The sequence below is a fragment of the Globicephala melas genome, chromosome 5 (assembly GCF_963455315.2).
Source record: "Globicephala melas chromosome 5, mGloMel1.2, whole genome shotgun sequence".
NCBI classification, from domain to species: Eukaryota; Metazoa; Chordata; class Mammalia; order Artiodactyla; family Delphinidae; genus Globicephala; species Globicephala melas.
The window spans coordinates 43183867-43198962 of record NC_083318.1 but is presented as its reverse complement, the minus strand read 5'-3'; the positions used below and the strand labels follow the sequence as shown (position 1 = coordinate 43198962).

The following is a 15096-nucleotide window of genomic DNA, read 5'->3' as shown; positions in this document are numbered from 1 at the left end:
ATGATGCTGCCTTTAAAGGTTATTACCGTCACAAACATTGTTCTTCCGCACCTGTGAAAATCTACCAGCTAAGGCAATGGCTTCCAAACTTGGATTTCCTGGACCAGACAATTTGAAAAACGTCATCCGGGGAACACCATGGAGCCACATAATTTTATTTAACCACATGAGGACATTTTAAGTCAACTATAACAACAATAATGACTCTGTCCCTCTTCATACGTGTGTCACCTCCCTCTTCCAAAAAGAAGGATAGTCTTATAAATTGAGCAAATGAGGTGAGCACTGTGAAAGGACAAGTGTAGGACTCCATGGCATCAGGAAGGAGGGATGTACAGCAAACCCAGACGTCGTTATCAAGACAGACTTCCTGGAGAAAGCAACATCCAAACTCAGACTTGAGTTTCATCGGCGGAAGAGTGGTGGGAATAAGGTTCAAGCAAGAGGGAGCCCAAAGTGAGGAAAGGGAGAGAGACCATGATGCTTTCTGGGGACTCGAGTGCTCAAGAAGAATGGGGACGTGAAGCCAGCATTAAATAACATAGGACCACGTGGAGGAGTTTGAATTAAACATGGTGGGACTCCATGGAATGCTGTTAAACAAGGGAATGATACCATAAGATTGTCATTTTAAAAAGGACACTTGGAAGTTGGTGCCTTGGGCTCTGGGGTTCTAGGCAGCCCCTGATTCTCTGTTTCATGGAGACCATGTGGTTGTGGTTGTGTGTTAAGCATTTATAACTTTCCCTCTGGTTCCCCTTGTCCATAACTAATTAGCATACTGATTAAGAACCTTTCAAGAAATCCAGTGTAAATCCAAATGTGAGCCCTAGAGCTTGACTGTACCCAAAACCCTGTTTGTCTAATAAATGCTCCCTTTATGTTCCGGTCTTGTGTCATCCTCCCCTCCCTTGATCTCCTCTGTGTGGGATATTAATGGTCTCAGTTGCGGTTAATGACTCCAGTAATGTTTTCTGTTTTCTTGATGCACGCTGCCTCTGCTTGCACAAACTCTGCGACGGCTTTGACTTCCTCAGCCAGAAAATGTAGTCTTGATTCTGAAGGTAAAGTCCTCACTTGTTGTTTCACGTTGCTCCGTCTAAAGCCCGCGAGTGGTGTGACGCTTTTGCCAGAACTTTCTGTTCACTGTCATCTCCACTGTGATGACTTTTAAATTGTTTCCTTTTTGTTTCTGCCATCATCTTCCATCTTCTCTTTCAGCTTTTGTAGCCCACGAAAGAAGAGCAACCCATCTGCAAATTTAAACCTTGAGCTTCTCTTCAACACAGTCCATCCACAAAGCACTCTGGAGATCTTGGTATATCAGGAAATAATTTAGGTTCTTGCCAGATCTTGGCCAGACTTTGGGGTTCAGTGTTACAACTTTTTTTCTGGCTGCGCCATGCAGCTTGCAGGATCTTAGTTTCCCGACCAGGGATCAAACCCATGCCCCCTGCAGTGGAAGCGTGGAGTCCTAACCACTGGACCACCAGGAAATTCCCAGAAACAATTTCTAAAAATAGTAACAATTTAGACTATTTGCTGAGAAAGATAGCAAAGTAAGTAAGAATTTGGAGTGTCTGGAGCTGGCTTCTCAGTTGGCCAATGATGTGAGTCTTCAAGGGTGGGTTACACACCAGCAAATAACGACTTTTCATGGCCGTGGTGTCCAACTTACCTTAAGAAGGCTGCATCAAAATTGCAATCACTTTTTTTCTTTTTAGCATTTTAACCTTAATATGGAAGTAGATAATATTCAAGTGCCATGTGCACCTTGCTTAATACACATAAGCGTTTGCCCACGAGTTAGCTAATACTGACTGAACATTTGCTGTGTGCTGGGCACTTTGCTAGTTGTTTACACATTAACTCATTTAATTATCTGTCCCTCACAATATGCTGATGACATTAATGCTAATGTCACATTTCCTAGTTTAGAGAATTAAAAGCCGCCCCTGCTGGGATTTAAAGCAGGTCCTCTGACTCCAAGTTCACTGCTCTCTCCTAAGACATCACATTTGCTTCAAGGAACAAGGCTTGGGTTTCGTTTTCCTTTGCTCAGCTTGGCTTCAGAATGTATTGTTATCTAGCTGGTCCATTACAAACCATTACAGGTTGCAAACCGCCAACCTGTAATTTTCTGCCATTCTTTTAAAGTGTCTTGCTTTATGGAAATGTGAGTAACTGCACACATGAATTGGAATGAGAACGAGTTTTATCATCCTGTTGCATTAATTTTTATTTAGCCTGGAATAAAGCCATCAGTGATTATGAAAATAGGTTTAGGTCACTTGATTGTGTCTAGCTATTGTGCTAGTACCTAGGAACCTAGGAGCTATCTGAGACTTAGCTAGTGAGGCTGGGCTCAGCAGCCTGAAAGGGGCACTTAGCAAGTGTCTGCTCCACGCCAGGTACTTTCCATAGCACCTCATCACTAATCATACATTATCTGCAATGTTCACAAGGTACGTATAAGGTACCTATTTTATTATATGTACCTTATACGTACCTTATAAGGTACGTATTTTATTCCCAGTACATGGGTGGGGAAACTGAGTGGCCTGTGAGTAACATGTCTGATTTGGAAAGTCTGAGCCTTTTTTTCTAAATTTAGATATATTCCAGATTCTTTCATAACAAAATATGAACTTGTCATTAATCGATCCAATCCAAACTACTTTGAATCCTTAATAACTATTACTAGTTCTATCTTTCTGGTGAAAAACATCCTTGGTATAGATTATTCATTATGCAAGGACTTCTGCCAAAATTTGTCATGCCGTTTAAAAACAAACAAAATACCTTTGGGGTTGAAATGACACCATTTGCAACTTGACCCTGAATTTGGCTATTTTCCCAAAGTTGAAAGAAGGTAGTAAGTGCTTGATCCCATATTCTGGTAACTCAGATCTCTGCTTCCTTTGTTTCAAGAAGGATCTTCAAAATGGACACACACACACACACACACACACACACACACACACACACCCCTCAAGATTTAACTTATGATGGCAAATAGCTTAAAAAGCATGGAATGTGTACACTGTGGAATGTTCTACGTGTAATTTTATGTTACAGTATGTGCTGTTTCTTTTGTTTGACTTGCAGATTATCTACTATGAGATCGGGATTATTATCTGTGCTGTCCTGGGATTGCTGTTCATTATTCTGATGCCTCTGGTGGGGTTTGTCTTTAGTTTGTGTCGTTGCTGTAACAAGTGTGGTGGAGAAATGCACCAGCGACAGAAGAAAAATGGGGCCGCCCTCAAGAGCTACTTCACACTCTCCCTCTTGGTGATTTGTATATTTATAAGGCAAGTAGCATCTTGGACAACAGCTGATTGTGTTTTAGGTTGATGAGAAATCTCTTGTGTTTTAACTGTTGAGCATGAGTTGGAAACAACAACAAAATACAAAAAACAGAAAACAGAAAAGAGAGAGCAAAAATGCTTGCCCAGCACATCACTATAAGCAGAAATTAGTGCTGTAACCAGGCTGCTCTAGTTTATGTGATAAGCCAACCCCGTGGTTTTTTTCATTTTGAAGCCATCCTGATAAATCTGGGACCTCCTTCCTCTTAAATAGCTCTCTCGAAACAGGCAGCATGCAGGAAGGCAGAGCAAGTATTTCTAGTTGATTTGTACGTCCGAAGGGATCTTTTGCAAGGAAATTTTTTTTTAATTGAAGTATCGTTGATTTACAATATTATGTTAGTTTCAGGTGTACAGCACAGTGATTCAGTTATTTTTATATATATATATAAATATATGTATTTGCTTTCAGATTCTTTTCCCTTATGGGTTATTACAAAATACTGAGTATAGTTCCCTGTGCCATACAGATGGGTAGAGTCCCTGAATTGGGGAATTGGAGAATATTGTTGGATGGAGTTAACTTTCTAATTATATGCCCAGTTTTTTTTGTTTTTTATTTTTCTCATTTTTATTAGGAACTTAAAAAACAATCTTTATTTTTAAACAGCAGGTTCTTATTAGTTATCTATTTTACACATATTAGTGTATACATGTCGATCCCAATCTCCCAATTCTAGAGTTGCTGATACGAAACAGTCCCCAGGTGAGATGCAGTGAGAAAAGCAGTTTGTAGACCACGTGTAGAACACAACACCAGTGATTAAAAACAAAAAAGGAGGGGGATGTGAACACTTGGTTATGTTTGCATAGAGACCATGTGAAAGGATTGCCGAGACCCTGGCCAGGCGAGTTGCCTCTGAGAAGGAAATTGGTGGCTGTGAAGGGGAGGGAAGCGAACTCGCTTCTTACTGCAACCAGACTTCTTGTTTCTTTTGAATTATCTACCACACTCAAGTATTACTTACTGAATTAAGTACACCAAAAATTAAATTTAGAAAACCAAAAATTCCCCACAAAAAGCAAAAGCCAGTGCACTGCTACTGATTCCAAAGCAGTCAGTTTTATTGAACAGATATCCTTCTGCTGAAAATAGTGAAATAATAGACCTTAACACAGACGTAGAGAATGGACTTCAGGACATGGGGAGGGGGAAGGGTAAGCTGGGACGGAGTGAGAGAGTGGCATGGACATATATACACTACCAAATGTAAAGTAGATAGCTAGTGGGAAGCAGCCGCATAGCACAGGGAGATCAGCTCGGTGCTTTGTGACCACCTAGAGGGGTGGGATATGGAGGGTGGGAGGGAGGGAGACGCAAGAGGGAGGGGATATGGGGATATATGTATATGTATAGCTGATTCACTTTGTTATATAGCAGAAACGAACACACCATTGTAAAGCAATTATACTCCAATAAAGATGTTGAAAAGAAAAAAAAATAGACCTTAACAGTATACTTATAAACAGGATCCAAGTGAATGTGTTAGCTAATTTCATGCACCCTTGTTTAACCACTAGGTAGTTTTTGTGGGTGTGTTTCATCTGCAAGACGGGGGTGTGGGTTTCTCTGTCTCTCTCTCTCCTGTTTCCCTCTGTGTCCCTGTTCTCTCTGTCCATAATTTGAATTTAACTTCTTCTTCACATTGAATTCTGAAAGGCAGCTTAGGATGGGGGCAGTGGTAATTACAGATTTCCCCTGTCTCTCTGCTTTGTGTTTGAAGGATTTTCAGGAATGTACAGACCCTACAGCTGTGGGAGTAGTGACCTCCCCCCAGCTACCAGAAGAATGTCCGTTATAGCCCAAAGACCATTCAGACCTTTGTGCATGTCCTTTAAGCCTGAAACTTACATCCTTCATTCATCCAAAGACTTGGACAGCCGTGTGTCTTCCTTTTTGTATACCCTAGACATCAAAGATGAGGCTCAGGTGACAAAGTGCCTTTTGAAAATACTTGCCCTGAGGGCTTCCTGTTAGCATGATTATTTATTTAACAAGTTAAGAATTTTCACTTGATATAAATACATATGATGTAACTTCAGGAAAATTCTTTATTGCATGTACTCATTTACCCAAATAAATGTTCACGTATGTAATAATGGGCTTTCAGTTTTTTTAATGGAACATATGTCCTGTATTGGGTTTCTGTTTTTAAATTGCACTCTTATTTGCATTACATATAATTATGCAATATATACTTTATAGTTCACCCTGAACTGATTGAATTATTTATATGAGGTTTTAAATACAAAGATATATAAACATTAAAGTTACAATGTCAGAAGTAAACTTGGCTTTCATTTTATATAAAATGAATGCTAAATATATCTTTTATTGTTGAGAACTCAGACCCATCAGACACATTTAGGTAAGTTTTTTTTCTCCTGAGTATATTTTAGTTTAGAAAATTCTTTAAAAAGAAATCTGTGATTCTATCCTACACAGTCAGCTAAGATATTTTCCCCACCCGAGTAAAACTTATTAATTAATATAACAATTTTAAATTTCAGTACAATTAAACCAAAGTTGATCAACTATTTGAGGCTAAGTGACAAATTTAAACTAATTTATTTCACATAATACATTGAATTTATATAAGGATTATAAATAGGTCTAAATAAGAGTAGTATTTGAGATTGTTTTGTTTACTTTGAATTCAGACTAGAAGTTTAAACTTCTTTGCTTTGAATTTTTTTTTAATTTAAATAGCTATTTTGATGTCATCATTTTAGAACACCTACTGGTTTGCAAGTATCTTCAACAGCATGAGTTGAGTAATTGTTTTCACGTAATCAGAACTAGCCAAGAAGATTAAAGACCAGGAGAAAACAGAAATTTCCATATTATGATTAGATAAAAAGGAGAAGAAACTTATGTCCACAAAATCAGAAGATTAGAATGAAATAAGAGGGGAAAGAATGTCCACAAAATTAGAAGGCGGAAAGAGAAAGAAAACGAGGTATTAGCCTCTGCTTCCACCGACCTCAGCAGAGCTTGGATACTAGTGATAAATAATCTTTGTATATGATTTTTAAAAAATTCTTTCAGAAGCCCAGAGCGGTCTACTCGCCTTTTATCAGGCTCAGTTCCTTTTTGTGGCTGAATACTGTTACAATTTAAAAAGAAGTTGGTTTTTAAATTAGTCTTGATTTTTCATCCATCCCATTTTATTAAAAATTTTGAAATCTTTTCTTTTTAATTGAGAAAGGCATAGGTGTTAATGAGAAAGATCCCCTAATATGTGTGGAATATATGTGGTCATATTCTTTTTCCATTTGAGCTTTCCCAAAGGCAGCTGCAGAGTGTTTGAATTCCATAGACGTTGACATATGTTTACGTAAGTCTGTTTGACCATCAGCAGAAGATTACATTTCCACGTCTCACTGTGGACTGTTTAAGCAGATGTGTCTTACTCCAGAAAAAGCCAATTTTTCTCTCCGTTCCTTTGCATTTGTCATCACTGCATTTTTCAGAATTTCAAAAAGGTTATAAGCAACAACAAAAAGGAACAGCTGTGCCTTTATTTCTCCAGAATAGAGGTTATTTCTAAGTTTCCCAAAAGTCAGCATTTGCCAATTACTGTGGTGAAACTGAATCCCAGTCCTTTTCAGGAAGGTGGCTATTTTCAAAGTCCTTTTTTTTTTTTTTTTTTTTTGTTGTTGTTGTTGTTGCAATGTGATGTCAATTCCTGGTGTGGAGACCACAAGCTTCCAGAAAAGAAATTGAGCTAGCATGCCTTGGAAATCATGAGACTTGTTTAATGAGAGAATTAGTTATATAAAGTTGAAATCGAAATTGAAAAATTATCTTTAAAAAGTAAGAGATCAGTTACAGACAGAGCATTTATTTGGCTCTTACTGGCTAATTTCATTGTCAGTAGAAATTGGTAGAAAAAAACTGCTACAAATCCTAAATGTTTAGCCATACTCTAAAAACTTTAAGTATTTACTTTTAAGTAGAGAAAATCGGTCTGTCCATATAAAATACAGAAGTTATAGTGCTAATATGTCATAAAAATAAATTCCTATCTTCTGCTAAAAATTTCAAGAGATTTTGTTGTACTACATAAAATTTTCGGTAGCTTAAAGGCTTTTGTGTCAATGCCAGAGAATTGATAGTCATTTGACTATCATTTGATTGAAATTTTATTCCCTTTTTGTGTGAGGTGAATTTCCCTCATTGTCATATCCTAATAGTTGACTGGTGTTAAAAACAACAAAACAAAACATTAATTTCATGTGATTTTTTTGTGTGCATGCTTAAAGGAACATTGAATAATAAGGAATGTCTAAATCAACAACAACAAAAAGAATAACTTTTAAATTCTCTATTTGTGTTTAACTAAGGGTTTTAAATTTGGGATTACAAATGGAGACCATCAATTGGTTTGTGTAGTATTTAAAATTGTTTTCTTTGATTTGTTGCTAATATTTAAAAATGGGGAAAAAAATTTGAAATGGGAGATTTTACATATGAATCCAGATTCCCAGATTTTTGTGAATAATGGGAAGATCTGGTCTTCTTCCATCATGGTAGCCCTTACTGGAGCCACAGAGCATCTGCCCGACCCCCATCTTTATCTCCAGCTCCCACAGGTCCATACCAGGCACTTTGCCCTTCATGCTTTCTGCCTGCCTGTGTAGGCATTTGAATTTGCTGTCTTTAATTTAAATATAAAATTTACAATGAGTTATGAGTGTGAAAATCAGCTTTGAAAGTTGCTAAATTCTATCCCAGAATTCTGTTTAGTACAGTTTTTTAAAAATGATTAATGCTTTCATTTTAATTAGATCTATAACTGAGTAACAGAAATGTGTCCTTTTAAATACGGTGTATTGAAATTCAGCATTGTATTGCAATGCTGTGTTTACTGATTGATGATTTTTGGAGTAACAGCATTTATTCAATAAAGGAACAAAGATAGTTTCTGACTTGGACATTCTGAACATATGGCTAATCTTCTAAATGGATCAGATGAAACAAGCCCAGTCCTTAAATCTGCCTTCACTGATCACCCACTGAGGATACGAGACCCTGCATTACCCAAGGTTTACAAAGAAGCAGTTTCCACCTCTTTTTAGGGAAGTTAAACATAGGTGGAAATGAAGGCAAAATAGAGTATGAAGTAAGAAAAACCCATCAGAACTTCAGGGCGAGACCTCCGGGAGTTCAAGGCAAGACGTCCTTCTCCTATCTAGGGGGTTCAGGGAAAGCCACATGGACTTGGACTTGCTGTTTGTTTCCCAAGTTCACTTTGACTTATATGAGAAAAATGGGTCTGGAACATGACGAATGACAAATAATTTGGACATGATGGGGAGAGAGCAAGGGCCCCCAGTGTGAAATCCTCTGGTGAGCAGGTATATTCAGGTGGTGATCCTGACTTGTCATGGTGCAGAATGGTTGAAAATTGGCATGGTACATAAAGTCCCAGGTACATTACTATGACTCAGCTTTTTTTCCCCTTCTGTTGACACTACTCCAAAGTCATTATTTTGGGTCGTTTGGCCTTATTTTGCATGAGTGAATCATTTAATAACTATTATTGCTGTGGTGTAATGCCAGCCTCATAAATACCAATGCAGACTTGAGACCGACAAAAATGGATTCTAAGGTGGTCCCTTCAAATGTCAGAGGATATTGTTAATTAGATCTTTTAAAGATTATCATCAACATGAACCCAAACTTAAAAAAAATTGAAGACACCTTGTGGACATCCAGTACCCCTCTCCTTTGCAGTCTGCGAAGCACTGATCTAATCTAATTTCTAGTTTTTGCTGCCAACTGAAGCTCACAGAGGGAAGGGACATTCTCAAGCTCACACAGTATGAGTTAGTGGCAGTTGTGAGACCAGAACCCAAGTCTCATGTTCCTCCTTTATTGCATATTCCACTGCACCTTGGTTGTTTTTTTTTTTTAATTTATTTATTATTCATTTTTGGCTGTGTTGGGTCCTCATTGCTGTGCGCGGGCTTTCTCTAGTTGTGGCGAGCGGTGTCTACTCTTCCTTGTGGTCTGCGGGCTTCTCACTGTAGTGGCTTCTCTTGTTGTGGAGCACGGGCTCTAGGTGCGCGGGCTTCAGTAGTTGTCTCACGTGGGCTCAGTAGTTGTGGCTCGAGGGCTCTAGAGCACAGTATCAGTAGTTGTGGAGCACAGGCTTAGTTGCTCCGTGGCATGTGGGATCTTCCTGGACCAGGGCTTGAACCTGTGTCCCCTGCATTGGCAGGCGGATTCTTAATCTCTGCACCACCAGGGGAGTCCCCACTGCACCTTGTTAACCATAAGAAATGTTGTTCAACATTGTGTTACAGACTTCGGGGGATTAGTTTGGAAAGGCAATGCACCTATGTAATATTGCTATGGGAAAATAGGTTTATTTCTCTATCTTTTAAATTTTTTTAATTTTTTTATTGAAGTATAGTTGATTTACATTATCATGTTAGTTTCAGGTGTATGGCATGGTGAGATATATATATATTATTTTTCAGATTCTTTTCCCTTATAGGTTATTACAAAATATTGAGTATAGTTCCCTCTGCTATACAGTAGCCCCTTGTTGGTTATCTATTTTATATATAGTAGTGTGTATATGTAAATCTCAGCCTTCTAATTTATCCCCCTCCCCCTTCCCCTTTGGTAACCACACGAGCAATGCTCCTTGGAATGACTCATGACAGAAATGGGGCAAATGACTCCCCAATTACCCAAGACTGAGAGGTTTCCTGGGAATGTGGGACTTTTCGTGCAAAAGTGGGCAGTTGGCCATCATACCTGTAAATATATGAATGCATCATGCTTAAGATGTTGCTTTTGGTGAAGAAGCAGAAGTATTCATATTCTCCATCAGAATTTTTCCCCAAAAGTTTGCGTATTATTTGCAAAATTTTCTTCTAGAAACATAGTTACACCTTCCATTGGATGGTTACAAACTAACAATTTATTACAAACTAAAAATTTTGTTAACTTCTGGAGGTAACTTCTGTAGGGTGTGTTATGAGTTTATATAATTTCTTGCTGCCATCTAGTGGCTAAATCCAACAGGGCCTTGGTGATTAGCAATCTTAAATGTAACATTTTAATGTTTAAAGGCCTTGACACAAAAACAAACCAGTTGGTCAAATTAATTTGTCAGGGGATTGTTAGTAATTAGTAGACATTAAGAGCTCTTAAAATGATTAAACGTAGACATTTCAGATGGCTCGAAAAATATGGTTGTTGTTTTCATGTAGTGTAGCTTTTCATGTAAGATGCCTCTCATGTGGTGTTTTTATTTATTTATTTATTTTTGGCTGCTTTGGGTCTTCGTTGCTGCACACAGGCTTTCTCTAGTTGTGGCGAGCAGGGGCTACTCTTCGTTGCAGGTGTGCAGGCTTCTCATTTCGGTGGCTTCTCTTGTTGTGGAGCACGGGCTCTAGAAGCATGGACTTAAGTAGTTGTGGCTCACGGGCCCTAGAGCGCAGGCTCAGTAGCTGTGGCCCACGGGCTTCGTTGCTCCACAGCATGTGGGATCTTCCCGGACCAGGGCTCGAACCTGTGTCCCCTGCATTGGCAGGCGGATTCTTAACCACTGTGCCACCAGGGAAGCCCTCATGTAGTGTTTTTGAAACTCTATTGAAGTGCATTTTATATGGAGAAAAGTGTTCCTATCATAAGCACATATGTGCGAATTTCTATGAAGTGAACACACTAACTACACCATTACCCACCCCTCCCCCGAATATAACCACTGACTTTTGGCACCATCATTTTGTTTGATTTTGTACTTCACATAAAGTGGAAGGAGACGGTGTATACTCTATGGCTTGCAGCTTATATAGTATTTTAATGCTAAAGTAATTCACATTTCCTTTCAACCTGGACAATGCAGTAGCTAACAAAGACAATTAGATTAACCAAAAACATTAGAAAGCCCAAACCATTCTTATCATTTTAGTATTTTTCCTGACAGTCTTCTTGAGGGGAGCAGAGGTATGCACGTAGTGTGTGTGTGTGTGTGTGTGTGTGTGTGTGTGTGTGTGTGCGCGCGCGCACGCCCTGCATGGAGAGTGTATACCTACATTCGCATCTGTACAGAAGTGGGACTGTATTCCACACCCTGTCTTATAACCTTTGTAACTTCTATTTCCTGAACATTGTTCCATTTATAAGACTCATATTTAACTGAGCAACGTGTCTTGAATGGATATTCAAGGAGAGGACTTCTCTGAGAGGACTGAGTCTTGTTCTGTGGCCCACATTTGGTGGTGCGTGGATTTTGCGATGGAGGCAGGAAGCCTGTAGCAGTGGAGGGGCTGGGCTTGAGGAGCAGGGGTTCTCTGCACAGGAAGACCTTCCGCCTTCTCCCGGCTGTGGGCTGCTCTGCACCTGGCCACGGCCATGGCTCCCACAGTAAATGCTCTCCTTTCCTTTTCCTGCAGCTTTGGTATCATCTATGGTTTTGTGGCGAACCAACACATAAGGACTCACATTGAAAAGACTCGGAAATTGTCAGAAAGTAATTTCAACGACTTGAGAACCCTCCTGAATGCAACTCCAGGGGTAAGGACCACAATCTATATCCCATGATGCTTTGTGTTTGAGGCCTGTGGGAGTTCCTGTATATATTTGGAATCTTATTTGGACCTTCTGGAAACCCTATAATCATTGTAGACAGGTGTTGTCTTTTAATTTTAAAGGTAGAGGAATAAAGGCCTAGCAAGTGATTTTCAAAAGAGTACAAAGCATAATTTCAGAATTGGTGTTTTTATTTTATTTCATTTTACTTTATTTCTTTTATTAAGGTATACCATATAATTATATTACTTATTATAAAAGTGCTTAACCATTTTAAAGGTCTCATGACTTTTTCAATTTTATTTATTTATTTTTGGCTGTGTTGGTCTTTGTTGCTGCACGCGGGCTTTCTCTAGTTGGACCAGGGCTCGAACCTGTGCCCCCTGAATCGGCAGGCGGATTCTTAACCACTGCGCCACCAGGGAAGCCCTCTGCTGAGAGGTTTTTAAAAAAGATGTTCTGAATAGGCAAAGCATCAATGTGCTTCTGGGATACAGAAAAAAGATACCCTCAGGTCACCCTGTCCCCAGAGACAACTTCTGTGCATGTGTGTGTGTGTCTCTCCTTCCCAAGGAATTTTACACATCTATACAGATATTAGCAAATAAGTGTTTATAAAACAGAAAGGTTTCATTACCGGAGTAACTTCAAGCAAACGATGGGGAGTTAATGATATTGTGAAAAAGAAAGGACAGTGGCACCAAAGATTTTTCTTTTTAAAAAAAGTCATGGGGCTTCCCTGGTGGCACAGTGGTTAAGAATCTTCCTGCCAATGCAGAGGACACGGGTTTGAGCCCTGGTCTGGGAAGATCCCACATGCCGCAGAGCAACTAAGCCCATGCGCCACAACTTATGAGCCTGCCCTCTAGAGCCCATGAGTCACAGCACTGCAGCCCGCAGGCCTAGAGCCCATGCTCTGCAACAAGAGAAGCCTCCGCAATGAGAAGCCCGTGCACCACAACAAAGAGTAGCCCTCGCTCGCTGCAGCTAGAGAAAGCCCGCACGCAGCAACGAAGACCCAACGCAGCCAAAAATTAAATAAATAAATAAATAAAAACCTCTCAGCAGAAACCGTCAAATATATGATGCTGAGCCAACATGCAGAGAGAAGGATGCTATCCTATTAGATTCACTAATAAGAGCCTGCCAGAATCCATGGGCTTCCTTACACAGGGATGTGTTCTTACAGGTTTAATATGCTCTAAAAAATTGCAACACATTAAATATGGTACTGGTTTTTTAATATGTGGTTGGAACTAAAAATTCAAGGAGTGCAGGAATTTTTAATATTGAGATTATAGAAGCTAACTTTATTCAGCTTTATAGCCTGTGCAGAGAGGGAAATGCTTCATTTCCCCAGTTTGTGAGTAAAATTCATAATATTTTTTACCTATCGTTCTAAAGATGCCAAAGTAAAATCTGTTTCCTAAAAAGTTGGCAAAGTTAAACACATAGCAATCATGGCTGGTGACGTTGGGATTGCTTTCATAATCTTGGAAAGAGACTAAAGTGTTATGGCTTTGGGGGAAACTTATGTAGTTCAAAATATATGAAAGAGCTCTAGCAAATCGATAAAAAATTGGGCAGAGAATGTCAATAATTGATTTACGAGGAAATATAACTGGTCCCAAACATCATAAAATTATTTTTAATACATCTTTATTGGAGTATAATTGCTTCACAATGCTGTGTTAGTTTCTGTTGTACAACAAGGTGAATCAGCCATATGCATACATATATCCCCATATCCCCTCCCTCTTGAGCCTCCCTCCCACCCTCCCTATTCCACCCCTCTACGTCCTCGCAAAGCACAGAGCTGATCTCCCTGTGCTATGCAGCTGCTTCCCACTAGGTAACTATTTTACATTCAGTAGTGTATATATGTCGATACTACTCTCACTTCGCCCCAGCTTCCCCCTCCCCACCATGTCCTCAAGTCCATTCGCTATGTCTGTGTCTTTATTCCGGCTCTGCCACTAGGTTCGTCAGTACCTTTTTTTTTTTTTTGTAGATTCCATATATATGTGTTAGCATACGGTATTTATTTTTCTTTTTCTGACTTACTTCATTCTGTATGACAGTCTCTAGGTCCATCCACCTCACTACAAACAACTCAATTTCGTTTCTTTTTATGGCTGAGTAATATTCCATTGTATATATGTGCCACATCTTCTTTACCCATTCATCTGTCAGTAGACACTTAGGTTGCTTCCATGTCCTGGCGATTGTAAATAGAGCGACAATGAACATTGTGGTACATGACTCTTTTTGAATTATGGTTTTCTCAGGGTACATGCCCAGTAGTGGGATTGCTGGGTCATATGGTAGTTCTATTTTTAGTTTTTTAAGGAACCTCCGTGCTGCTCTCCATAGTGACTGTATCAATTTACATTCCCACCAACAGCACAGGAGGGTTCCCTTTTCGCACACCCTCTCCAGCATTTATTGTTTGTAGACTTTTTGATGATGACCATTGTGAGCGGTGTGAGGTGATACCTCATTGTGGTTCTGATTTGCATTTCTCTAATGATTAGTGGTGTTGAGCATCTTTTCATGTGTCTCTTGGCCATCTGTATGTCTTCTTTGGTGAAATGTCTACTTAGGTCTTCTGCCCATTTTTTAATAGGGTTGTTTGTTTTTTTGATATTGAGCTCCATGAGCTCTTTGTATATTTTGGAGATTAATCCTTTGTCTGTTGTTTCATTTGCAAGTTAACCTTATTCTAGTAATTGGAGAAATGAACAATTAAATAATAATGCACATTTTCACTAGGAAGATGGGCAATAGTTATTTTATTTAAAAGTGGTAACATCCAGGGTTGCAGAGGGTGTGGGGAAGCAGACCCACAAAGACACAGTAGGCAGAAGGGTGTGTGGCCCCAGCAGAGGTCAGTAATAGCTGCTAAGTAAAATGATTCTAGGGTGGTAGATTTCACACGACCTCAAATTCTCTGCAGTTCCTCCTTTCAAGAGGTGGATCTGTTTTCCATCCCCTCAAATCTTGGATGTGTCTGTGACCCGCTTTGACCAAACGAATGAAGTAGACGTGACCTTGTGCTAGTTTTGACCTTAGGCTTCCAAAGGCCTTGCAGTGTCTACTCTTGTCCTCTTGCTAGCGGGACCACTACGTGAAAACACCCAGCCTGGCCGCTTGGGAGGAGAGACCACATAG

The 15096-nt window shown here is 39.4% G+C and overlaps 1 protein-coding gene across 1 annotated transcript in view; it reads left to right on the top strand.

The window, feature by feature from the left end:
* Positions 1–15096, top strand: part of PROM1 (prominin 1) — a 90897-nt gene that overhangs the window by 34146 nt on the left and 41655 nt on the right. The window contains exons 3-5 of the mRNA XM_030864272.2: positions 1038–1064; positions 3109–3314; positions 11790–11910. Coding sequence (XP_030720132.1) covers positions 1038–1064; positions 3109–3314; positions 11790–11910 — 354 coding nt within the window. The remainder of the gene's footprint in view (positions 1–1037; positions 1065–3108; positions 3315–11789; positions 11911–15096) is intronic.